At 35.4% G+C, this 27226-nt stretch overlaps 1 protein-coding gene across 3 annotated transcripts in view; it reads left to right on the forward strand.

Annotated features, from left to right (window-relative positions):
* Nucleotides 1-27226, forward strand: part of RFX3 (regulatory factor X3) — a 288511-nt gene that overhangs the window by 153032 nt on the left and 108253 nt on the right. For all 3 annotated transcript variants that reach the window (XM_049711842.1, XM_004286226.3, XM_004286227.3), the window contains one exon: nucleotides 23464-23561. In XM_049711842.1, the coding sequence (XP_049567799.1) occupies nucleotides 23464-23561 (98 nt within the window). The remainder of the gene's footprint in view (nucleotides 1-23463; nucleotides 23562-27226) is intronic.

Consider the following 27226-nt stretch of genomic DNA (forward strand, 5'->3'; position numbering starts at 1 on the left):
ATGTGTCAGAATTCCTTCCTTTTTAAGGCTAATATTCCATTGTATATATACACATTTTGTGGATCCATTCATCTGTTGAGACACTTGAGTTGCTTTCAGCTTTTGCCTGTTGTGAATAGTGCTGCTGTGAACATGAGGATACAAGTGTTTCTCTTGAGACCCTGCTTTCAGTTCCTTTTGGTATATACCCAGGAATGAAATTGCTGGGTCATATCGTATATTCTATTTTTAACTTTTTTGAGGAACTGCCTTACTCTTTCCACACCAGCTGCACCATTTTACATTCCCACCAACAGTACACAAAGGTTCCAGTTTCTCCACATCCTCATCAACACTTGTTATCTTCTTTTTCTTTTCAATAGTAGCCATTCTAATAAGTGGAAGGTGGTTCCTGTATTTTTAAAAGTCCGTTTCCTTTCTGTTTCTTTCTCTCCTCCTAGTCTTTCTCCTCCCCCTCCCTCTGCTTCTTTCCTCTTCACCTACTCCTTCCTCTCTTTCTCTCTCCTGGCTCCTCCTGATCTTCCCAGAACTGCTTTGAAGGAATGGGATTAAGAAACCTACAGCTTCACCTTTGCTCACTCCTTTTGTTACTCAAGTGGCGAGGAGAACAGAAAAGAGAAAACGTGGACCTATTTGACTTTTTTATTTTAAGGTTGAGGAAAATGAGGTCCAGAAAAATGAATTGACTTGGCCACAGCCACACAAAAAATTAAGACCAGAATTCCTAACTCTCTGTTTAATAGTTTCTGAAACTATGTAGAGGTCAAAGAAATCTTGGGAGATCTCTATTAATTTTTTTCTGAGTTAAGACTGTGAATTAGCTTTCTCAGGTTTATCTATTCTGTGGTGTAATATTTTCTAAAGTGTGGAGTGTATATTCCATTGGGGTGTGAAGTGATTTTAAATGGTCCAAGATGATAAGATGGACTTCAGGTGGTTATGGGAAAGAGATTTAAGAAAACATTGAATCACAGAGTGAGGAAATTATTCCTTCTTCCATTCTCTGTCACTCGAAGTAATAAACATGGTCAGTTTGGTGCAACATATCTGTAATACCTCACAAATATTTGTTAATCTTCCCCCACTCCCATGTACACACTTAAAAAAAAAAGCACGATTCAGACTCAGAGATAATAGGCAGCAATAGCTGGCTAGTATTAAATAACTGTTTTGATATCATTTATTTTTAGTGTATTGTAATAATGAAAGTTGGAAGGTATTAGTTTTCTAGTTCTTGTGTTATAAAAGTTTTTCAAGAAATTTTATAATTGGGGAATTTAAAGAAACTTAAGTATATGAAAAGACAGGTGGTACAATGAAATGGCATGTGTGTTTTCTTAGTGTAGGTAGTTAAAAAGCAAACTTGGATATGAAGGTTTCAGTGCAAGTAGTTTATTTGGGGGATGATCCCAGGAAATGCCAATAGGTTATTGGGAAAGTGAGACAGGGAAGGGATTTTATCTAACAGAGATTATATTACTATACAAGTTACAACTGTAGCTAATCGGAGATGGATCACATTGGGGCAGTCTGGGAGCCAGTGTTATGCCACATCTCAGAGTTATTTCACCTGAGGGCAAAGGAAGCCTAGGGTATTTATATAGACTCTTGTCAGTCATTGGCCACTCACAGGTGGGGGTTAATTTCCTGACATTTCTGGCTGAAATGCAGGTGGGCAAAGAGGGTGCTAAGGGTCTGATAAATCTCTCAGATGCCGTAGTGTAAAGCTAGACCAGTGTATGTTGAAGTGGTAAGGGTGAGTGTGTATGGCCATGGGGTACACAACATTTGCTACCTAATGCTACATATGTGTTAGAGGAATGACTACCTTTGGTAATTTCTATTGTGGCCAAACATTTTCAGAGAAAATGGATTTTATAGCCATCTTTGTAATTAAGCTCTAAAGTCTTGAAACTGAAAAGGAAACTTTTCTTGGTATTAAACGTAGCCCTTCTTAAAGTTGCTACTTAACATTTACCTTCTTAGATCCTTTTCTCAATGGGCAGAGTACTGAAGGTCTATGTGTATAGTATTTATCTAGTTGAATAAAGACTGTTATTAATTCCACCCCAGTAGTCTGTTCCCTACTAACCCACATTATTTTAGGCTTTCTTTGTTAAGTCATTTCCCAGTCACTTAGTAATTTATATTACTTGTTCCTGGACTTTCTCCAGCTTCTCTTCATCTTACTTAAGTTGATGAGGCTATTTTCCATAACTGCTTTTTCAAGATAATACATTTATCGAAGTCTTATATAATTTACATTTCTGGCCACATGTAAAACTTCATAGTTTATTAATAATTCATCATCATTTGAATGGTAATTTAAATTTTAGTTATACAGATTACTGAAATTATCCCCAAAGCCATAGCATATCTATATCAATTATTTGATAGTTATTATAATGTATTTTGGAGCCATGTAAGTAGAAACACTGATTTAATCCTCAGTACTTTGTGCTAATATAAAGTTAAAATTAAACAATAGGAATTAACTGTGCTGCAAAAGAAATTGAATTGATTACATTATTTTGTAAGTATCTAAATTCATTTGCTTTATCTTCTTAACTCCATTGGCAGAAGGAAAACAGTACTGTACTGCTGGCATTATAAATAGAAATGTCTGAAAAATGAAAGCCACGGTAGATTGTAAGTAGGCAACTCTGATGTTTAGAGAACTCACCCTTGATAGCAACTAACAGTGTCCCACTTCAGTGATATATATACAATAGCAAATAAATTGAATGACTTTACTTCTGATCAGTTTTTCCCTTAAGCAGAGTGAAATAATTCAGTAGTTATTTTGCTTCATTTAAAAATGGATTGGGCTTTCCTGGTGGCGCAGTGGTTGAGAGTCTGCCTGCCGATGCAGGGGACACGGGTTCGTCCCCTGGTCCGGGAAGATCCCACATGCCGCGGAGCGGCTGGGCCCGTGAGCGATGGCCACTGAGCCTGCATGTCCGCAAAAGGGAGAGGCCACAACAGTGAGAGGCCCGTGTACCGCAAAAAAATAAAAATAAAAAAAATAAAATAAAAAAATAAAATAAAAAAGGATTTATTTTATGTTAATACACAGTAATTTGAAGAATCTTTGTTTAATTATGTTCTTGGTCATCATTCCCACAGATGTTTTATGATACTGTTGTGGCCACATATCATTATGAAAACTTAATAAATTACTGCTTCATTTTTATGGGGGAAACACCTACTCCTCCCCCTAAATTACACACACACACACACACACACACACACACACACACACACACACAGAGGCATCTATTCTCAGTTTGGAATTAATTACATTCTGTAATTGTGTTTTCATTATAGTCAAGAAGTATTTTACATACATTTATTTTTTTGCCATTTAGTTTTTGGTGAGCTGCAATTTATTTACAGTGAAATACACGGATCTTAGGTGACACTATTCAGTGTGCTGTGAGAAGTGATTTTATCCCTATACCCATACTTTGTTCAGGATATGGGATATTTTTGTCATGCCAGAAACTTTTCTGTGCCTCTTCCCAGCCCATCTCTGCCCTCCTCTCCCCTCATATTAATCCAATTGTGTCTTAGGCACTTCTCATTTACAGATTATATATTATTAAGTTTTGTTTCATTTTTAAAAAGCCATGTACCTCACAGAAGAATTTGAAGTTAAAGAGTTAACAATTTATTGAATACTGTTTTGAACTACTGATTAGGTAAGGACTGAATATTGATGTTACGATTCTGTAAAGCTCCAAGATAGATCACATGCTAGTCCCCAAAACAAGCCTCAGTAATTTAAGAAAATTGAAATTATATCAAGCATCTTTTCTGACCATAATGCTGTGGGACTAGAAATCAACTACAAGAGAAAAACTGCAAAAAACACAAACAGGTGGAGGCTAAACAGTTTGTTTAGCCTGAACAACCAATGGATCACTTAAAAAATCAAAGGGGAAATTAAAAAATACCTGGAAACAATGAAAATGAAAACACAATGATCCAAAACCTATGGGATGCACCAAAGCAGTACTAAGAGGAGTACTATCGTTTATAGCGATACAAGCTTACCTCAAGAAACAAGAAAAATCTCAAGTAAATAACCTAACCTTACACCTAAAGAAGCTAGAAAAATAAGAACAAACAAAACCAAAAGTTAGTAGAAAGGAAAGAAATCATGATCAGAGCAAAATTAAATGAAACAGAGACTAAAAATCAATAGGAAAGATCAATGAAACTAAGACCTGGTTCTTTAAAAAGTTACACAAAATTGATGAACCTTTAGCTAGACTTATTAAGAAAAAAAGAGAATTATTTAACATAGTTTTGGAAGTTTTAGCCACAGCAGTCAGAAAAGAAAAAGAAATAAAAGGAATCCAAATTGGAAAAGAAGAAGTAAAGCTGTCACTGTTTGCAAATGACATGATACTATACATAGAGAATCCTAAAGATGCTACCAGAAAACTACTAGAGCTAAACCATGAATTTGGTAAAGTAGCAGGATACAAAATTAATGCACAGAAATCTCTTGCATAACTATATACTAATGATGAAAAATCTGAAAGAGAAATTAAGGAAACACTCCCATTTACCATTGCAACAAAAAGAATAAAATACCTAGGTATAAACCTACCTAAGGAGACAAAAGACCTGTATGCAGAAAACTATAAGACACTGATGAAAGAAATAAAAGATGATACAAACAGATGGAGAGATATACCATGTTCTTGGATTGGAGAATCAACATTGTGAAAATGACTGTACTACCCAAAGCAATGTACAGATTCAATGCAATCCCTATCAAACTACCACTGGCATTTTTCACAGAACTAGAACAAAAAATTTCACAATTTGTATGGAAACATAAAAGACCCCGAATAGCCAAAGCAATCTTGAGAAAGAAAAACGGAGCTGGAAGAATCAGGCTCCCTGACTTCAGACTATACTACAAGGCTACAGCAACCAAGACAGTATGGTACTGGCACGAAAACAGAAATATAGATCAATGGAACAGAATAGAAATCCCAGAGATAAACCCACATACATATGGTCACCTTATCTTTGCTAAAGGAGGCAAGAGTGTACAGTGGAGAAAAGACAGCCTCTTCAGTAAGTGGTACTGGGAAAACTGGACAGCTACATGTTAAAGAATGAAATTAGAACACTCCCTAATACCATACACAAAAATAAACTCAAAATGGATTAAAGACCTAAATGTAAGGCCAGACACTATCAAACTCTTAGAGGAAAACATAGGCGGAACACTGTATGACATAAATCACAGCAAGATCCTTTTTGACCCACCTCCTAGAGAAATGGAAATAAAAACAAAAATAAACTAATGGGACCTAATGAAACGTAAAAAGTTTTGCACAGCAAAGGAAATCACAAACAAGATGAAAAGACAACCCTCAGAATGGGAAAAAATATTTGCAAATGAAGCAACTGACAAAGGATTAATCTCCAAAATATACAAGCAGCTCATGCAGCTCAATAACAAAAAAACAAACAACCCAATCCAAAAATGGGCACAAGACCTAAATAGACATTTCTCCAAAGAAGATATACAGATTGCCAACAAACACATGAAAGAATGCTCAACATCACTCATCATTAGAGAAATGCAAATCAAAACTACAATGAGGTATCACCTCACACCAATCAGAATGGCCATCATCAAAAAATCTACAAACAATAAATGCTGGAGAGCGTGTGGAGAAAAGGGATCCCTCTTGCACTGTTGGTGGGAATGTAAATTGATACAGCCACTGTGGAGAACAGTATGAAGGTTCCTCAAAAAACTAAAAACAGAACTACCATATGACCCAGCAATCCCACTGCTTGGTATATACCCTGAGAAAACCATAATTCAGAAAGAGTCATGTACCACAATGTTCATTGCAGAACTATTTACAATAGCCAGGACATGGAAGCAACCTAAGTGTCCATTGACAGATGAATGGATAAAGAAGATCTGGCATATATATACAATGGAATATTCCTCAGCCATAAAAAGAAATGAAATTGAGTTATTTTTAGTGAGGTGGATGGATCTAGAGTCTGTCATACAAAGTGAAGTAAGTCAGAAAGAGAAAAACAAATACCATATGCTAACACATATATATGGAATCTTTAAAAAAAAAAATGGTTCTGAAGAACCTAGGGGCGGGACAGGAATAAAGACACAGATGTAGAGAATGGACTTGAGGACACGGGGAGGAGGAAGGGTGAGCTGGGCTGAAGTGAGAGAGTGGCATGGACATATATACACTACCAGTGTAAAATAGATAGCTTGTGGGAAGCAGCTGCATAGCACAGGGAGATCAGCTGGGTGCTTTGTGACCACCCGGAGGGGTGGGATAGGGAGAGTGGGAGGGAGACGCAAGGGGAGGTATGGGGATATATGAATATGTATAGCTGATTCACTTTGTTATAAAGCAGAAACTAACACACCATTGTAAAGCAATTATACTCCAATAAAAATTTTTAAAAAAAGAAAAAAGAGCCCAAGTCAATAAAATCGGAAGTGAAAAAGGACACGTTACACCTGATACCACATAAATACGAAGGATCATAGAGACTACCACTAACAATATATGCCTATAAATTGGGCAACCTAGAAGAAATGGACAGATTTCTAGAAACATACAACCTTCCAAGACTGAACCACGAAGAAAGAGAAAATATGAACAGACCAATTACCAGTAATGGAAAAATATGTGTAGTGTAATTTTTAAGAGTAATTTTTAATATTTGTAGTTTTTGACTTTATAAATATTTTACAATTTGGATTAATATGGAATTGAGCCCTATATATAGTTTACATGTACTCATTTGATAACTTTCTGGAGATCATTTAAAATGTTTTTGACTATTTCAAGTGCCCAAACTGGCCATGTTTAAAAATAAAAAAAAATTATTTTTAATTAAAAAAAAAATTTGTCTGTAAACCTAATTGGTCATTGATTCAGCCCCAAATTAGTCATCAACCATTTTTTTGACCCATATCTGTAGTCATTTGTCTTTGGCTTCAAAACATTTTTACTTTTGCTAATGTAAAAGTATTCTTCACCTAAATAGTTATCTAATGTAATATGTTGTCAGTGCTTACAAGGCCCCATCTTTTTACTTCTTTGGAAGCAGCCTTTCATGGTAGAATGTTTTTTCCTACCATTACAATGAATTTTATTCTTTAAAATAGCATATGGGTGGAGCTATTAAATGACTAAGTCATGAAGTAAAGAAAAATAAAATGCGTTTATTTAGGAATAATATGAGAACTGAACTTTCTTACTCCCTTCGCTATCACCTTCTTCTTTTTGCTGTTTTTCTCCCCTAATGTGCCATTTGCCTGTGTGGTTTTTTGGGTTTTTTTCTTGTTCATTGGCAACTCAGAGCTATTTGTTGAATTTCAGTTTGTGCTCGCCTCCTTTCCTTCATCAAATCCTTATTGAGGGTTTACTATGTTCCAGGCATTGTGATAGAGGATAAAGAAGAAACAGGTATTGGTATTGTTCCTGCCTTCATGGGGCTTACATACAAAACACAGTTCTCTCTCTCTTCTCTACATCAGAACTAGCCTTGTTTTTGCGGGGAAGTTACTTGTACTAAGATGTAAATGGATGGCAAAATATGAAATTTAAATTATCAACTACAGTGCTTAGGAATGGGCAAAGCATTAGCTCAAAGGGATCATTCTTCCTTTGCATGAGGTTCCATGCAAATCATCAGGTTCCATGATTTGCATGAGGTTCCATGCAAATCATCAGGCAAATGGTAAGTAGAGTTTAGATGTGCTTTCCCAACAACTGTTAAATTGACTGCAATATGTGCTACCAACATGCAGGGACAACTTGGTGGTTAGATCAATAATACCTTTTGTTTACTGAGTGAAAAACCATGGAGACATCAAAGAAAATCAATTAAGGAAATAAGATCCCTGTCCATCGTCCTGATAAGACCATCTGTTAAAATTTCAAGAAGGATAATGGTTCCTTAGTCTATCACTACACTTCTGTTATTTGTATTTCATAGAAATTGGCATTTTGAGGAGAGCAGTATTGGAGAAGTCAATAATTTTAAAAATCATTTTTGACAAACAACTTTAAAATTTATTTTAGACAATGCATGAGTTTTCTTTTTAATTAACTCTCATAACATTGTTTTAATAGTTCTAACAAGTAGCTTACCATTATTCCATGTTATAGTATTTTCTTTAAATTCTTTCTACTCTATTTTTACTTCCCTCTAATTTGTTTTCAGATTCTAAAACTTAATATGTTTCTCTCAATTCCATCAAAATTAAAATTGTGATCTTTCATATTCACTAAACTTTTTTCTTTTTTTATTTATTCCTTTGTTTTAAAAATTTTACCCAAGAACTATATGCAACACATTTTGTTAAAGAGGATTGAAATAGTATAGAAGCATGCAGACAGAATAAGTGAAGCTTATTTTATTGTCAGTCTTGTCATTGAGTACCATTATAATTTTCTTTCAACATATCTTCTGAAAAAGTATATAATTCAGCCATATACCAGTTCAAAATTCTCTAAGCATAGCACAGGGAGATCAGCTCAGTGCTCTGTGACGACCTACAAGGGTCGGATAGAGAAGGTGGGAGGGAGACTCAAGAGAGAGGGGATATGTGGACATGTGTATGCATATGGCTGATTCACTTTGGTGTACAACAGAAACTAACACAGTATTGTGAAGCAATTATACTCCAGTAAATATCTATTAAAAAAATTCTCTAAGCTGATTTCAGAGTATGCATAATTCAGTATTTCTGAAGAGTATGAAGAGTTTTAGAAATTTAACATACTATGTAATAAAGTGCATTTTCACTTAAAGGCAAAGGTAAATAGTGCAGCAATTTATACCAGTGGATTGTCAGTGTTGATTAATTACTATTTTACTAAAATATTGTATTCGCCTTTAAACATTGTAGTCACTATAGATAATTACTGAAAGAAACTTGGTTATTGTATATATCCTGGCCTCTTGTGAAATAGATTTTGGATTCTAGGGTTTGATAACAGTATTCTCCTAATTTTCATTAGGCGATTTACCCAATGACTTTTGAGGTTCTTTTTTGTCCTTTGATATTTTTGTTTTTGATTTACTGTGTACCTTAAATATTCAAACTTTTACAGGAAGAATTAGCCTTTTATTTCCCCAAAGTCTTAAAATTTAGCAGGAAATTAAAGATTTTGGTTGGCATATATGTCTTAATTAGGGACTATTAATGCGACTACAGGTGAGGAAGGGGGAAGTGGTTCTGAGTGTATTTTCTTTTCCCTCGGAATCCTGAAAACCCATGGAGGGGGAAAGGGGTAATAACAATTGCTTTGGAGTCTATCTGGATTAGTTTCCTATTGTTGTGTAACAAATTACAACAAACTTAGTGGCTTAAAACAACACCCATTTATTATCTCATAATTTCTATAAATCATAAGTCTGAGGGGACTCAACTGGGTTCTCTGTTCTAGGTCTGAGAAGACTGAAATTAAGGTGTCTGTCACACTGGGCTTTTATGTAGTGGTCCTAGGGAAGAATTCACTTTCAAGCTCTTTCAGGTTGTTGGGGAGAATTCATTTCCTTCCTTTCAGTTATAGAGAACTGAGGTCTCTGTTTTCTTGCTGGCTGTCAGCTGGGGTGTGCTCTCTGCTCCTAGAGGCTGCCCACATCACTTCTCACGTGGCCTCTCCTTCTGCAAACGTGCATGTTGAAGCGTTCTCTGCTTTAACTCTCTGACCTCCTCTTCTGCCACCAGCCAGAGAAGCACTCTAATTTGAAAGGCTTATGAGGCTGGGTCAGTCCCAATTTTAAGCTAATCGTGGCATGTAGCACAATCACGGAAGAGATTTCTCATCACTTTCGTAGGTTACAGGGATGCAGGTTTGGAATCTGAGAGATTTTTAGAATTCTGCCTACGATATCACTTCAAAAAATAGCATCAGTCTTCATAATAGGTCATTCATAACCAGTGAGCTGGGAGAAGCATATAACTCACATATGAAAGGCCATTAAGGAGGCCTAAACGTTAAAATGAGATTTTTACTGCAAAGGATATATGGTGAGATTACTATGTTTGGGCAGTCTGGATGGGCAGACTTAGTCTTATACAGAATTCATTTCTCTCCCAAACAAATGCATAATTTCAATATAATCCAATCAAAACATCAAACAGGGTTTTGTTAAAAGTTGAAAAGCTAATTCTAAAGTTCATGGAAGAGATTATAGAAAAGAAGAGCTGTGAAGGACTTGTTCTACCAATCTTATAAAATACTACAAAACTATAGTAATAAAAACTGAGTGGTAACAGACCAGGAGTAAATAAACAGATCCATGTATAAATGAGAACTTAGTTCATGATAAATATACCCTTTCAAATTAAAAAAAAGATAATGCAGTAAATGGTGTTGAGAAAAATTGGTTATCTGTTTAGAAAAAAATAAAGGTATACCTTTATCTTAATACCCCAAATAGATTGTAGAACTAATCAGTTTTAAAACTGCAAAACCAATAGAAACAAAATCAGGAGACTATTTTTTCATAATCTTAAAAAGGGGAAGATCGTCTTACGTAGAATATAAAATATCACAAGGCTTATAGGAAAGGTGTTGATATATTTGGCCAAGTAATAGTTAATAAACACCATAAAAAGAGTTAAAGGAAAAATATATATTAAATAAATTGGAGTAAAAATTTCATCATGTTTAACAAGATCCTGTAAATCATTAAGGGAAGACAAGCAATGCAATAGATAAATGGACATAAGATATGAATAGACTATTCACACAACATGAGAAACCAATGGCCAGTAAACATATGGAGAGGATCAACTCTATAGAATGTTTGATTAAAAACTAGATCTATTCCTTCTTTATAGCACTTTTTTTATAATAGAAAAAAAGTAGCCTGAATATTCATAAATAATGGAATGGTTAAGTAAGTTTTATCTATACTATAGCATACTATGAAACCAATAAAAATAGTTGTACATGCATGTACACACAGACACACATACATACACACTTGAAAAGAGCTCCAAGATGTATTGTTAAGTGAAGAACAGTAAGTAGCAGGAAAACACGTTATCTGTCACCTGGTTCATATATGTACTATTGAACAAAAAGGTATTTTATCAGATACATAAAATGTTCAGCTGTGTATTTTCCCTTATATTTAGGTTGGGCCCTGTGGCATATTCTGGATAGTAGTTGGTGAGTATATTATTTGTGAGTCAAGGCATTTAGGAGCTATGATGCCACCTCTACAATCTTTAGCTCCTCTAAGGCTACATCAGGATGACACAACTACAAAGTGGTAGAGCCTTGTTAATCAGAGTCTCTAAAGTGACCGTGTGGATCAGGACCTACTGTGTACCCTCCGTTAGATGAGTAACTTAGGAGTTAAAGCACTGAGATTTGGGGGCTGTTTGTTGTTGCAGTTGGTGCTAACTCTTCTGCTCCTGGCTAGCACAGAGACAAAAATGCACATGAAGGTGAATTTATTGGTAAGACGTTGGAGGACTGCGTGCTGTCCTATGGTTGGTTAATCAGGTTGGTTAGTCATTATGTCCAGGAACAGGAATAGCCGGAAGTGAGTGTGAGCATAAAGCAGGAGGCAATCACATTTTACTCTGATTTTCTTTTTGTTTGAATCATATGCAACTGTATTTATGTATAAATTTTATTATGAAATTATTAGGATAAGTAAAATAAAATATTGCTAAAAAGTAGGTGATATGCCAAGTTTGCTTCAAAATTAACTTGACCCTTGCTATGGTAGTATTACGGCTACTACTCATTTTGTTTAGGAGTCTAGGTAACTAATAAGTTGATACAATGAAGTAACTAATTGTTTCAATTCATGTATGAAATAAGTTTGCTAAAGTGGAAAGTCTTTTGGTGAGACTCTCATTATTAAAGAGTATGATTTATAGCATATGATATGTAGTATAGTATTTTTAATTTTCAGTCCTTTGCAGACTGCTTAATGATTTTGCTTTTTCCGAAGTCCACTATATAGTTATTTTTTACTTAGCCAGTTTTCTGTAAAATTACTTAAATGAATTCATTTAATAAGGAGTACCTTATATTTCTACCAGAAATGAAAAACTAGTATCCCTTGACATAAATGGAAGATAAACATAAAATTAAATACAGTAAAAATGAAATAATATTACGTGATTTGGCTAACTGCTTTTGCTTGACAACACCCAACACTGGGGCCTACTTTCCTTTAAAAAGTGAGATTGTTAGCTTCAGAGGTGGTAAAGATTGAGACCTTCTCCTTGACCTATCAGAATGCTTTAAAAATAATTGAAAATGGAACAAATTCTTAGGATATGGTTCATAGTTATTTACTCTCTTGCCTATGTATCACCAATGTCATTAATCCCACATTTGGGGAAACACTGGTATTATAGGAAGAATTCTAGGATTGGATTCAGAATACCTAGCATCATTGCTACCTGTCACTTACCATGTCTTTGGGTAGTGACTATGTCTTTGTACTTATGTCACTGTTTATAAAATGGGGGCAAAAATGCCTACCATCTTTAATTCATCTCAGAATTTTTGTGAGGAACAAATGAAATAATATTGTATATCACTATTAATAATAGTTTTAGTAGTAGTTTAACAATAGTATATAACTAAGGAATTCTGTTATTTTAAGTTACAGTGCTTTGACTACCAACACATAAGTTTAATAATTCATTCTCTTAGTTCCGTGTACTCCACCGCAAGGGAGTCAGCATCTCTCTTGCAAATATGCTTCATTACCATAGACACTGGGAGCACGTATGAATCTGCATCTATGCCTTCTCACCAGGGAAGACATTTAAAGTGCATACTCTGATGGTCAGTCTAGAGTTGCAAAATGTATTTTATGCATAGCTAGATCTTCTGATGTGCTGCTTACATTTATTGATATTCTAAGTTTCTATAGTTTGATTTATTACTAGAGAGACTAGAGAAGCCTCCTATTCTAAAGACTTGTCCTAATACCACAGCAAGATTGGAATACTGAGCTCATTTGCTCTTTCTGGTAACTGGAGTGTTGTTTAGTAAATTTCTTCCCCCAGAAATTATTACTTAGTTTAGTAGAATCTTAGTATTGGTCTGTCCTGCTGGACCCCAAGGGGAATAATGTTTAAGACAGTGTTATAATCATGACAAAAAATGTTCCTAACTTGTAGGAAGTAGTTGTAACTTTGTTCTTTTTGACTCACAAAAATGGCTTTATATATATTTTATGTAATATCTATCAAATTTGTCATTGAGAAATCCTTATAAACTAAATCTATTCTGAGTCACATCCCTGCTACCAAAAACACTTCCCCTCTTGCCTTTGGAAACTTGCTTCACTTTTTCCAGTTAGCTCCTGCTCTTTGATGTTAATCAGGTATTTTTTGGGAGATAGATGGTAGGCAGGTAGGGATGATTTATTGAACTCATTCACTCCCAATTGATTCCCTCATTTTCATATGGTCAGAAGTGCAAGAAAATGAGCCAGGACCTTAATCACTACATTATTAGCCTTCATATGACTCTACTTGAAGTCCAAGTGTAGCAGTAATGTTTACACTTTCATAATAACTTCTAGTTGCCTATAGCAATCACATAGTTTTAGTAAATAATTCCTATACATTTCATGTTTACCTCTGGCCCTGTTGAAGAAGCAGAGTTTGTGATGTTTGTTGGATTTGAATGTGCTAGAAGCATCATTTATTTACATAAAGTCTACTATGAGAAAAGTATATCCAAAAATCTGAGTGTTTCTGAAAAAAAAAAATGGGAGCGCTACATAGTTTATAAGTGAGAGAGTTAACTAACACAGGGACAGTGAGTGAATTTACAGTGTAAATGAACAAATTCCTCTTTTACATAAAATGAACTCTGTCATTTCAATGAACAATATCCTGTTTTCCAACAGTTCACATTCATCACATTCTTTGAAGTCCAGGGCTACCAGTCTTAGAAGATTAAACAGGAATTTTGTAGTTATCACTGCATATCCCAGGAAGAACTTTGTAAATTAACATTAAAGATCTAGGGAAACGTCTTGTTCTTTCTCAGCAAACACAAGGAGAGACTTTAAGTAACATTTGTTTCTAACCTGTCCTGTCACTTAACCATGCTCTTTGTTCCCTGTGATCTTGTGATCATAATGTATAAACATCCGGTACCTGCAAATAACTTTCAGCATTCAAAATATTTGTAGGATTCTTTGTTGGCAAGATTTATTAAAAAGTATTGTAATGTATAATTTACTTTACTTTTAACCAAGACTACAAAAATGGCTTTAGGTGTTTTTGTTTTTTTTTTTAAAATACTTTCTTGCTTTAATCATCCAGAATATACTAGGAATAGGCTTGCTTTTTTTTTTTTTTTTTAACATCTTTATTGGGGTATAATTGCTTTACAGTGGTGTGTTAGTTTCTGCTTTATAACAAAGTGAATCAGTTATACGTATACATATGTTCCCATATCTCTTGCGTCTCCCTCCCTCCCACCCTCCCTATCCCACCCCTCTAGGTGGTCACAAAGCACCGAGCTGATCTCCCTGTGCTATGCGGCTGCTTCCCACTAGCTATCTACCTTACGTTTGGTAGTGTATATATGTCCATGCCTCTCTCTCGCTTTGGGCTTTAGGTTTTTGATTTCTGTTCCCATAACCGTGCCTGTAAAGGAAATTAGTTTTCCCCTTATGCTCTTTTCTTTTGTTGCATCTTTTCTTCTAGCAACGCGTACTCACACTGTACTCATTGAACTTTTTGACTTATCTTTCCTCAATCCCTTCAATTCCCTACAGTTTTACTGGTCCAGAAATATTGAATTAGTTCCGTTCCTTCTCTTTTCTCACAAGGTGGCTTTTCTAATTAACTCTCTGCTGCTACTCTGGATGTCTTACTTCCCCCCTGCCCTTTTATTAATAGCTGTTCCAGTGTAGATCCTTTTCCTTCTGCTTCACTTTTGGTCAGTCCCATAGCAGCCTCTAACATAGCTGTTCTAATATCCCATGTTTTTAATCTGCTAAGAGCTCTTTCATATCTCTTGTGAGTCTATTAAAGTCATCTTAATGCAGTTTTTGACAGTTCTCAGTACTAAGGTTTGAAATGTTTTGTGCCAACCACGTGTGTAAGGAATGCTTTTATACAAGAAAGGCAATGAAGATCTTGACATAATAAAGACACTTTTACAAAGAGATTAGTATTGTTCTTAGCTGACTAATAAGCTTAACAATTATAAATGATTTCATTTACTATTGAAAAGGATTTCTGTTTTGAAGTGTGATTCATTTTATTTTTCTTGAAGCACATCCAAAACAACATATTGTATAAATTTGTCCTGAAAATCTACTAACTGATTCTGTTGAACTAGCACATTTTCCTGTGGTACGCAGTTTGTTTTGGTATTCACTCCTTTTTATAAATAATAAGAATTATAAAAATTCACAAAAATAAGCAAATGCATTTGTAATACTACATTTGAATAGTAATAAGAGGTGCTTCCATTTAAATATGTATTAGTAAGATAGTGTTAAGTTGCTTAATTCATCTAGTGTATGAATGTAAATACATTGTTGCATATATTTATACTGGGGGATATTTTTTTTCCTTCAGATGCCAGAGAATGGATAAATTTCTTGTACAGAATGTTGTTATGGTTTGACTTCATTACCACCAACATTCTGATATGTACTAGGTAGCCTTTTAGAAATTAGCCCAAGGTCATTTTTATTAAATGAACAGTTAATTGTAGAAATTGTTGATTATTTCTGTTAATTCCACCTTTGTCCATCTCTTTTCAGTTCATATTTTCACCACTTTGTTGTTTATTAAAATTCAAGTGGTGAAAAATATTTGTTCATTCTCTTAGGAAACACTTCTGAGAATTTATCCTGGGAAAGACAGTGAAATTAAGAGAAAATTAATTTCCTATAGAGTTTATTTAATCATCTCCTTCCTTTCCCCTGAGGACTTGGATAGGGTAAGCAGTAAAATGTGACAGTTTATAGATTTCACAAAGATGGATGGAAAATACAGTTATTGGGAATAGTAATGACATGCCTACAGGATGCTAGTTTCCCCATATCTTTCAGCAGTGCTAACCTGAGCAGTTCCTGCACTGCAGCATGGCAAATCAAATAAAAAATAAACTTTTCATAGATAACTATTTAGTAAATATTTGAATAGAACTTAATATTTAACATAAGGACAGTATAGAATAATATTTGAACAAATTTGAACCACAGTTAATTATTTTAGGAAAGAGAAAATAGCATGCAACTTCCTTTTAAATTTTTACCTTTGGTCTTTAATGATACATTAAAGGCCATTAAAAGTAATCACATCAGTTCACTTTGGAATAATAAGCATTCCTTCGTTTTTGTTTTTGTTTTTGCTTCTTAATGAATACACATCCACATTTAGAAGATACTATAAACTTCACAAATATTCACTGGATATTTCCTTTGCTAGGTGCAGGGCATTATTTAATATTGAGCAATAAATATAGTGTGTTTACATTATGTTGGGTCTTTGAGAATATATCACAATATAAAAAATGCTCTACGTGTGCACTTCCATCCTGTGACTGGATTTGCAAGTCTCAATAAAGTTATTCTGTATACATAGCTCTCTTCCTGGATCCGAATAATTTTAATTTGAGGTAGAAAGGAGCATTTCTGTGGCTCTCCAATGCACGTTTACTAATAATAGAGCCCTACTGTCCCCTACCCCCCACAAAGGAAAGAAAATCAAATAACCCTCAACTAAAATCTAAATAAAAGACTGAAGGACCTTAACTTTTAATTGGTGAAATGATACATGTGTACATAAGGTAGTTATTTTTCCTTTCTCCTTTCTTTTTTACCCCTCTTTTACTTCCTTCACTATCATTATACCCTTGAAAGAATACTTTCTCAAACTACAGGCAATTCCATCTCTCATCACTAAATTCTTTCAAAGGCCCCTTTGGCCCAGTTTCTAATGATTAGTCGACAAACCATACTTACTGGATAATAATGAAAATAGTGTTACCTCCAAAATATGCTATAATTCAGTATTTTTAGTGTTTTTCTAGTTTCTATTTAAGTAAATAGGTCTTCTGTTTACTTCATCAGTTCCTTAACTTGGTAGATAATGCAAAGAATTTTGCCCTATTTTTATGCTGTACTGTAAAGTCTCAGTGTAATCAAGAGACGTATTTATATATTGATGTCCTAGATGAGTTAGCCAGCGTCTATCCAGAATTCTTTTCCAAGATTCTTGACACTTTCTGAGTTTCATTTCTACTTTAATTACAGAATCTCATGATTTGAAGGAACCCTGATGAACATTTATTGTGCATATTTATGGCTGAAGCCAAGTGGGATATAAAGATGAAAATTACACAGATGTAGAAGACAAGATTCATATTTTGAAGTATTTAAGAATGTCTCTCATTATTCAAGATGTATTATAATTATCATATATGCCTATGCCATGCTTTGTATTTATGTTTAATAGTTTTGGATTCTCACAAAAATTCTTTATGATAGAGTGGATACAATTTTTATTTTACACACAAAGAAATTATTACTTAAAGAAGTGAATTGACTATCCCAATATATAAACAGCAAGTGTCAGCATAAAGACTTAAAATCAGTTCTCCTGTTTCCAAATCAACTGAATATGCCACCACACCATATTGGCCCCCATGAAGGAAACCAATTAAGGACATTTGATTCTTTCCGTTTTTGCTTCATGTTATTTTGAAACTGTTCTTAGATGCAAAGACATATAAGATATATTATTTATTCTTGACAATTTTCTTGATGAAATTTCCCTCTTTATCTTTGGTAATATCGGTTGTCTTGAAGTCTACTTTGACTGATACTAATATAACCAGTCTTTCTTGTGATTGGTGTTTGCAAAAGCCTGTCTTTTTATATCCTTTTATTTTTAACCTGTCTTTGTATATTTAAAATGTGTTCTGGTGGAGAGTATATAGTTAGGGTTTACATTTTTACCCATTATGACAGTCAAGATTTAAACTGAGTATAATTATAGATATGGTTGCATTTAATTCTAGCTTCTTGTTATTTTCTGTTTGTTCCATTTGTTCTTCTTTTATTTCCTCTATTTCTGCCTTCTACTGGATATACTGAGTGTTTTCTAGTATTGCATTTTATCTCCTCTATTGACTATCCTATTTTTTAATATGGTGTTTATATCTTTAATTGATCACAGCCTGTGTTCAAGTAATACTACACTACTTAACATATAAGAATTTACAAAAGTGTGTTTTCATTTCCCTCTCCCCTCTTTTGTGCTATTTTTGTCATACATACATTTCATTTCTACATATGTGGTAAGTAAACCCTGGTATACACATATTGCTATTTTTGCTTTACGTAGGCAGTTATCTTTTATAGAAATTAAAAGATGAGAAAACAAACAAAAAACGCTTTACCTACGAAGTTACCATTTCTAGTGCTCCTCATTTCTTTGTATAGGTCCAGTTTTCCATCTGGTATTATTTTTCTTCAGTCCAAAGGGCTTCCTTTGTGGCTACCTTCACTGGATATCTGCTAGAGCAGGATGAATTCTCTCAGTTTTTGTCTGAGAAAGGATTTCCTCTTCATTTTTGAAGATATTTCACTGGTTGTAGGATTCTTGATTGAAATTTTCCTCTCACTGCTTTAAATACGTTGTTTGATTGTCTTAGGCTTGCATTATTTTTGACTGGGAAGTTTTCAATCATTCTGATACCTGTTGCGTTGTACATAATGCGTCTGTTTTCTGTCTTGCTTAAAAATTTTTCTCCTTGATACGGGTTTTTAGCACTCTAATTATGATGCACTTTGGCTTGGTTTTCTTTTTCTATACATTGGCATATGTTAAGCTTCTTACAATGTTTATAGTTTTAATAAAATTTGGATGTTTCTACCACTTTTTCTTCAAATATATTTTCTGTTCTTCTTCTTCTTCTGGGACTATAGTTATACTGTTTTAGACTACTTGATATTGTTCCATAGTTCATTGGTTCTCTATTCTTCATTATTTCCTTTTTTTTCTCTGTTCTTCAGATAGTTTTTACTGCTAGGTTTTCAACTTGATTTGTCTTTTCTTCTGCATTATGTAATCTGCTCTCAATTCCATTCAGCAAATTTTTCATTTCAGATACTGTATTTTTCAGCTCTACAAATTTGACTTGGTTCGTTATAGCTTCTGTTTTTCTCATCATGTTTGTGTTTTCCTTTAAATCTTAAGTCTATTTAGAACAGCTGTTTTAATGTCTCTGTCTGCCACTTCATATCTTCCATTTCTAGATTTGTTTCTATTGATTGATTTTCTTCCTGGTTATATATCACATTTTTCTGCTTCTTCATGTGTCTAATAATTTTTTTTGAATGCTGGACATTATGGTTCTTATGTTTGTTTTTTTTTTTTTAATATCTTTATTGGGGTATAATTGCTCTACAATGGTGTGTTAGTTTCTGCTTTACAACAAAGTGAATCAGCTATACATATACATATGTTCCCATATCTCTTCCCTCTTGCGTCTCCCTCCCTCCCACCCTCCCTATCCCACCCCTCCAGGCTGTCACAAAGCACCGAGCCAATATCCCTGTGCCATGCGGCTGCTTCCCACTAGCTATCTACCTTACTATATTTGTTAGTGTGTATATGTCCATGACTCTCTCTCGCCCTGTCACAGCTCACCCTTCCCCCTCCTCATAACCTCAAGTCCGTTCTCTAGGAGGTCTGCGTCTTTATTCCTGCCTTACCCCCTAGGTTCTTCATGACATTTTTTTTTTCTTAAATTCCATATATATGTGTTAGCATACGGTATTTGTCTTTTTCTTTCTGACTTACTTCACTCTGTATGACAGACTCTAGGTCCATCCACCTCATTACAAATAGCTCAATTTCGTTTCTTTTTATGGCTGAGTAATATTCCATTGTATATATGTGCCACATCTTCTTTATCCATTCATCTGCTGATGGGCACTTAGGTTGTTTCCATCTCCGGGCTATTGTAAATAGAGCTGCAATGAACATTTTGGTACATGACTCTTTTTGAATTTCGGTTTTCTCAGGGTATATGCCCAGTAGTGGGATTGCTGGGTCATATGGTAGTTCTATTTGTAGCTTTTTAAGGAACCTCCATACTGTTCTCCATAGTGGCTGAACCAATTCACATTCCCACCAGCAGTGCAAGAGTGTTCCCTTTTCTCCCTCTCCAGCATTTATTGTTTCTAGATTTTTTGATGATGGCCATTCTGACTGGTGTGAGATGGTTCTTATGGTTTTATATGTCTGGATTTTGATGTCTTCCTTTAAAAGTGTTAAATGTAGTTCTGTATAGGCAGTTACTTGTGGATATTATCAAGGCTTTTCTTTCAGATTTGTTAGGATGGACCTAAAGTAGTCTTTATTCTAGACCTAATTTAGCCCTTCTGCTAAGGCTCGCTCTGCCCTTCTGGTGTTTCTACAGAATGCCCTAGGTGTTCAATAAGGTCATGTCACTGTGGATGGTCAGAATTTGAGCATCTCTGCCCCCCTACACACGTGCAGCTTGTATTCAACATCAGACTCAAGGGGATCTCTGTGAACATTTCTGGATCTATTTCTCTGCTTAAGTTCCTTTCTGATACTGCCGCCAAACTTCAGGTGACTCAGCTTTCCCAAATTCAGTGTCTGTCTCCTCACCTCAGTGAGATCATGATGCTCTGCTTCGTTTCTCCATTCTTGCTCTGCACTCTGATTACATCCAGGTCAAAAGCTAAGATCATTATAGGGTTCACATTACTTTTTTTCCTTCTTTTAAGGAACACAATCTTACGGTACATTTTGTTGAATGACTGAAAACATTGTTTTACATATTTTATCTACTTATCTACTTGTTTAGTTGGGGGGGAGGGCATTTCCAGTAGTATTTACTCCATCATGGCCAGAAGTGGAAATCCTTCCATATATCGAGATATATATTTGATATAATAGAGACAAGATATGAATTCATAAAGGATATTAGTCACATCATCTCTTCCATCTCATTTTTTTAAAATAAATTTATTTATTTATTTGTTTTTATTTTTGGCTCTGTTGGGTCTTCATTGCTGTGGGAGGGCTTTCTCTAGCCACAGAGATTGGGGGCTACTCTTCGTTGTGGTGCGCGGGCTTCTCATTGTGGTGGCTTCTCTTGTTGCGGAGCACGGGCTCTAGGCACGCGGGCTCAGTAGTTGTGGCTGGTGGGCTCTAGAGCACAGGCTTAGTAGTCGTGGCACATGGGCTTAGTTGCTCCGCGGCATGTGGGATCTTCCCGGACCAGGGATTGAACCTGTGTCCCCTGCATTGGCAGGTGGATTCTTAACCACTGCACCACCAGGGAAGCCCTCTTCCATCTCATTTAATGTCGCTCAGCCAAGTAACCATTTTTAGAAGTTTGGTGTGCCTCCTTCTATTTTCCTTTATATATTTAAGTACATTTGTATACACATGTGCCCATGTATGCAGATATATACATAAATCAAATTACACTGTAGGTATTTTTCAGCAACATACTTTTTCACTTAGAATATGTTTTAGAGATCTTGCTATTAAAGTATGTATCAGTCTTACTTAATCTTTTAACATCAACCATGTATTCTACAGAATGGTTTCCTATATTTATTTAATTACTCTGCTTTTCACAGTCATTAAGGCTTTTCCTTCTAACTTCTTGCTCTCATAAACTGTATTTTTAAAAATAATATTGTACAGCAACTCTTCAGATGGTGAATGCTTCTGTAGAAGAAATCACAAAGATGTCAAATAGTTTGCCTGTTGCTTTCCTGAACAGTTTTTGCATATTTATATTACTCCTAAATAATAAGACCCAGGGGTTTTTAAAGAAATAGTTGATTTCAGATCTAGGACAGGAAATACAAGAGGTAGGTCTGGTCCATCTTATCATAACAGAAAGCATGGGAGTTAGAGAAAGATTACTGTAGTCATGTCAAAAGACACAGAATACAGTTTGAAGGGACTATCACTGGTCAAAGGTGGGACAATTTTAGGGGAAAAAAAGACTGCTGTGTTTAAAAAAATCAAATACAGTATGTTAAAACGTTAAAAATCATAAGGATACAAGCAAAATCAAACTAAAAGCAACATTGGTCACCTTGGGGAGGGAGCTAGGGGGAAAAAATCATTATTCTGACTACTGGTAAATAATGAATCATGCATTTATCCTATTCTTCCTGTACAAACCTTATTTCAGAGTAAGCAAATACGAGTAAGAGGAATTCCTTTTTAGAATTCTACTAATAAATGAAGAGGGCATAACAGAATCAGATTACCATAAGATTGCAGCCTTTTATTAATTGAAATAATCCCTCTAAAAAATGATCATCAATGACTAGTGATATCCTCAGGTAAAACATGGATAGGAAACATTATAATCAATGTATCCAACTGACAACACCTGAACCCCCTGATCAAATAATATTGCAGAATGAGAGACAACCAGCTGTTCTATGGCAACCTATATGATGCAATAAGAAGTACACAGCTTTTTAAAAATTGAATCTATTCAAGGCCCTTGATGTAACTACTCATTTATAGGAAATACGAAGATAGAGGAATTTATTAAATGACATCTCAGGGATGCTATCAGCCAAATTTAGCATTCTAGAAATTCTACTAGATAAATGATCCAGTTTTTTCAATAACTAATAGTCAAGATATAAAAAGGATGGGAAACTGTTAGAGATTAAAAGAGAAAGATAGGCAATATCAACTGGATGTAACATGTAGACCTTGTTTTGATCTGATTTGAACAAGCCAACTCTAAGAAGACATTGGAATAATTAGAGAAAGTTGAACAATCACTGGGGTTTATATGATATTAAGGAATTGTTAATGTTTTATTTCTGATGTTAGTATTGTGTTCATGTTAAACGTAGCTCTTTTCTCTTAGGAAAAAAGTGAAATATTACCAGTGAAATGATGCAAGTTCTGTACTTACTTTTAAATAATCCCGTGAGGGGCTAAAGGGGAAGGTCTAGTGACATTTATTTATCTTGGATGATGATTACATGGGGTTTATTATAGTATTTTTTCTATGTATAAGTGTTTGGACTTTTCCATTGTGAATTTCATAATTTAAAAATACATGTAGCATTCACAAGCCAGGTGAAGAGAATTTCATAAATCATCAAAATAAGTGCGGAGCTTTCAGAATTTCACCCTAAACACTTAAGTGTGTATGTACATATATACCTGCAAGAATGTTACAGAATTTATTTGCATAAATGCTACAGTTGATTTGGACTCAACATGCACTTACCTTGAAATTAGCATGAACCTAACAGTTTTCATCATAAAACATTCTCATGTTTATCAACACCCTAGAGAAATCTTTGAGGTAAATCTAATGCTGTATATTCATTCTATTGTATCTGCCCCTCACCAAAGTCCTAATATTTGCTTTCCAGGTGCAGCAGGTACAGACTGTGCAGCAGGTACAGCATGTCTATCCAGCTCAGGTGCAGTACGTGGAAGGAAGCGACACTGTCTATACCAATGGAGCAATGTAAGTTTATGTATGGGAGTTGTATTCATCCTCCCGCTACCTCGGTTAGAGAAAAGTAAGGTACTTTCTGACACCTTCTACTTGTCCCAAATTGATGTTTGAGCTTAAGCCGATGTATGTTTGCTAAGAACAATATTCACCAATAAGGTGAATTTTTGTGTACGTGTTTTCTGTAAACTAATATAAAATTACTATATTAGGAGGGTTTTTTGCATTTATTAAATAGGTACTTACTTTACGTAAAAGTGCCTGGTACTCAATAAATCTTATTTTCCTGTCTGAACTTCTCGTCCCCCTAAAACTCCCAACCCATCTCCTTTGCATCAACAGTAATGTCAATTTGTACATTTATTTCATTTGAGTTTTTCAGACACTTTGGGTTAAGATTCAGGATGTTATTATAAATAAAGGGATTAATAACTATTATAAGTCACCAGGTTTGTTTTCATTTACCACAGATTTTTGTTTGCAATCTGTTGGATCTCTAAGTTCTAAAATGAATTCAAATTCTCTCATTGACTCTTCTGTGTGCCCTAGGTTGATAACCTCTGCTTTCTTTATTCTTATTGCACCTACTCCTTGGGTGATTTCATAGATTCCCATGACACCAACCTGTAACTCTATGAGGGCAGGGATTTTTGTCCGTTTTTTGTTGATGTTGTTTTTGTTCCACTGCAATAAATCTAACACCAGAAGAGTGTATGGTATGTAGAAAATGCATTTATTGTTACCTATTATTATAACTAAACAACTTAAAATCCTGGTTTAACTATCTATTAGTTTTATAATCATGGTCAAAGTACTTAACTATTCTGAGCTTTTTTTACTCTTTCCTGGGAAGTGGGAGGGTAATTGCCTTACTCTTTCTGGATTGTTCTGAGGATTTAAGGCTATGTATGTAAAGCAACTAGCACAGGGCCTGGTATACAGTAGATGATACAAAACTGAAAACTCTTCATTGATCTTGACTGTCTCTCTTTTCTCATTGCTTTTGGTCACTGAATCTGCCTAAATCACCACTGCCTTTAAATCTCCATTACCTATAAAATAAAGCGAAACTCTCCACCTTGGCATTCTCCCCCTTCCTACCTCTCTAGCTTCATCTTCCACCTGTTCTAGGAACAACCAACTTTGTGCTTGTTTCCCCAAGTACTCTCCTTTCACACCTCTGTATTTTTGGACCTGTGGTTTGTTTTCTCTGCTGGAATATCATTCTCTGCCTTTTCTCTTTCCTTCCAAAACCACTACCCCCAGTATAGCGATATCTTTATAGACTAACACATCACCCCCTCCCTTGAGACGTGGACCCTGGCTCTCCTCTGCAGTTAACTTATTTGTCCCCTGTACGGTAAAGACAGCACTATACCCAGACTTCCACTTCCGCATGGTGCTATGAACGCTTATTGATATTTATCACACTAAGAAGAACTCTCCCTGAATGGGAACTGTTGTCATTTTGTTATTGTATTTACATCTATTTAGGTGATTGACACATAATAAAGGGTCAATACATTTCTGTTACTCTAGTGAATCTATAATACTTTACATATTTTAGACACACTGAATATTTTTTTACCTCTTTGTTGTGTAAGGCCAGGGCATCCTGGAGCCTGCTTTTGGAATCTCTACCATAAATCCAAACTCCTGTTGGCATTTATCCCGAAAAAAAATAGGGATGCCTGCCACTTGGTCCTTTATGCTATCAGGGAAAATAAATGGGTTTCTAGACACTGCTAGAGGTCACTGAATTGTATTGTCGTTTCATCCTTGCCTGTGGTAGATCTGTCACAGCTACCTCAGAGTAAGGTCGTTATATACTCTAACTTTGTTCAGGAAGGTACCATTTCCTACCTAGTGTGTTCTCCTAGTTCAAAGATATCCTAGGTAAAGCCTTACCAGACCCCACTGGAGGGCTAAGTTATCATTCTGCCATTCCATAACATTTTATCTTACATTTATTACAGCATTCTGTCAGCTAAGAAACCAAGAAAATCTGACAAAAAGAGATTAAACAAATTAGGACTTTGATTTTTGTCAGGTAGTAAGAAATCCAGAGGTAGCATATTGTGCAAATAACTGACACCATGTGGTGCAGATATAAAATAAACCTTAGTGGAGAAAATCTTACAAGCTGGCATAAATCACATCCCTCTAGTTAGACTGGATTGTACCATGGAAATTGCTCCAGTAGAAGATCTCTGGCCTCACAGAGTGCTACATATTTCTAGGGATCAGGGCAGTAGACATTAACTGGTTATATAGTAGAAAAAAAATGGCTTTCTTATCTAGGGAGGAGTGGGTTGCCTCTGAAGCTCAGTTCCATCAGCCTGTTCTTCCATTAGGATTAACTTAGACCAGCTGAGCCAGCTTAGTGCTAAGCTACCCAAAGATGACAGGAAATGAGCCTGTAGAAACATCTACAATTGTACTTCCTCTTAGTCTGTGGCTGACATTAGTTTAGCAGCTCAAGGATATCAGGGCCAAGATTTGCTGGTACAGTAGTAAATTTGCTTTGGTTACAGCCATCACATCTGTATTCCAGACAGCAAGAAGAGGGAAGGTGGAAGAAGAGGATATGTCATATATGTTATATACGTACATATATATATATGTACACACACACACACACACACACACACGCACACACACGCTTTCCCAGAAACTCCCAGGTCCATTTTGCTTATATCTCATTGGCCATAACTGTGTAACAAAGTAGTAGTTAGGGGACTTCTGTGGTGGCACAGTGGTTAAGAATCCGCCTGCCAATGCAGGGGACACAGGTTTGAGCCCTGGTCCAGGAAGATCCCACATGTCGCAGAGTAACTAAGCCTGTGCGCCACAACTACTGAGCCCACGTGTGCTGCAACTACTGAAGCCCGAGCACCTAGAGCCCATGCTCCGCAACAAGAAAAGCCACAGCAATAAGAAGCCCGCGCACCACAACGAAGAGTAGCCCCCGCTCACCGCAGCTAGAGAAAGCCTGCGCGCAGCAACAAAGACCCAATGCAGCCAAAAATAATTAATTAAAAAAAAAAAGTAGTAGCTAGCTGCAGAAGAATCTAGGAATGCAGGTTTGTAGCTTTCATGTCTATATGGTAGATGGCAGCAAGGGAAAAGGATAGTTGGCATGGGTGTTGAGAGAGTTAACTCCGTAGTATCTATCACGGTCATTTATCATTGACCCAAGGTAGAAGAGAGTGATTACTAATGTGAGACTTTGTGAAAGACACACAGCCTGCTTCACTTTCTTCATTTATGAAATATGGAGATAGCTTATCAAAAGTATTTTGTGTAGCTTCTGAGAAATTGTAAACACTCAATAAACATTAGTTATCACCGTACAATTATGTGCTCTAGGTTTTTTAAAAAATATTTTCCTCTCCTATTTATGGTTCTGACTTCTGCATATTGCCTTGTGCCTTTTAAAACTACCCGACCGCTGACATTAGGGTCTTCCATATCATAGGTAAATGTGAGATTGGTGAGTTCATTCATTCACAAAACCTTAGAAAATCAGCATCTCTAAAGTTGGCTCTTTAAAATTATAGGCCCCATTTAAGTGCAGAAATAATTCAAAGTAAACATCTCATGCCAACATGAATTTTCTATGGCCCGTGAAGTCAGTTGGTTAGATCATGACTAATGAGGTCTAGGTCATGAGTTCA

This window comes from Orcinus orca, chromosome 6 (assembly GCF_937001465.1).
Source record: "Orcinus orca chromosome 6, mOrcOrc1.1, whole genome shotgun sequence".
Classification (NCBI taxonomy): Eukaryota; Metazoa; Chordata; class Mammalia; order Artiodactyla; family Delphinidae; genus Orcinus; species Orcinus orca.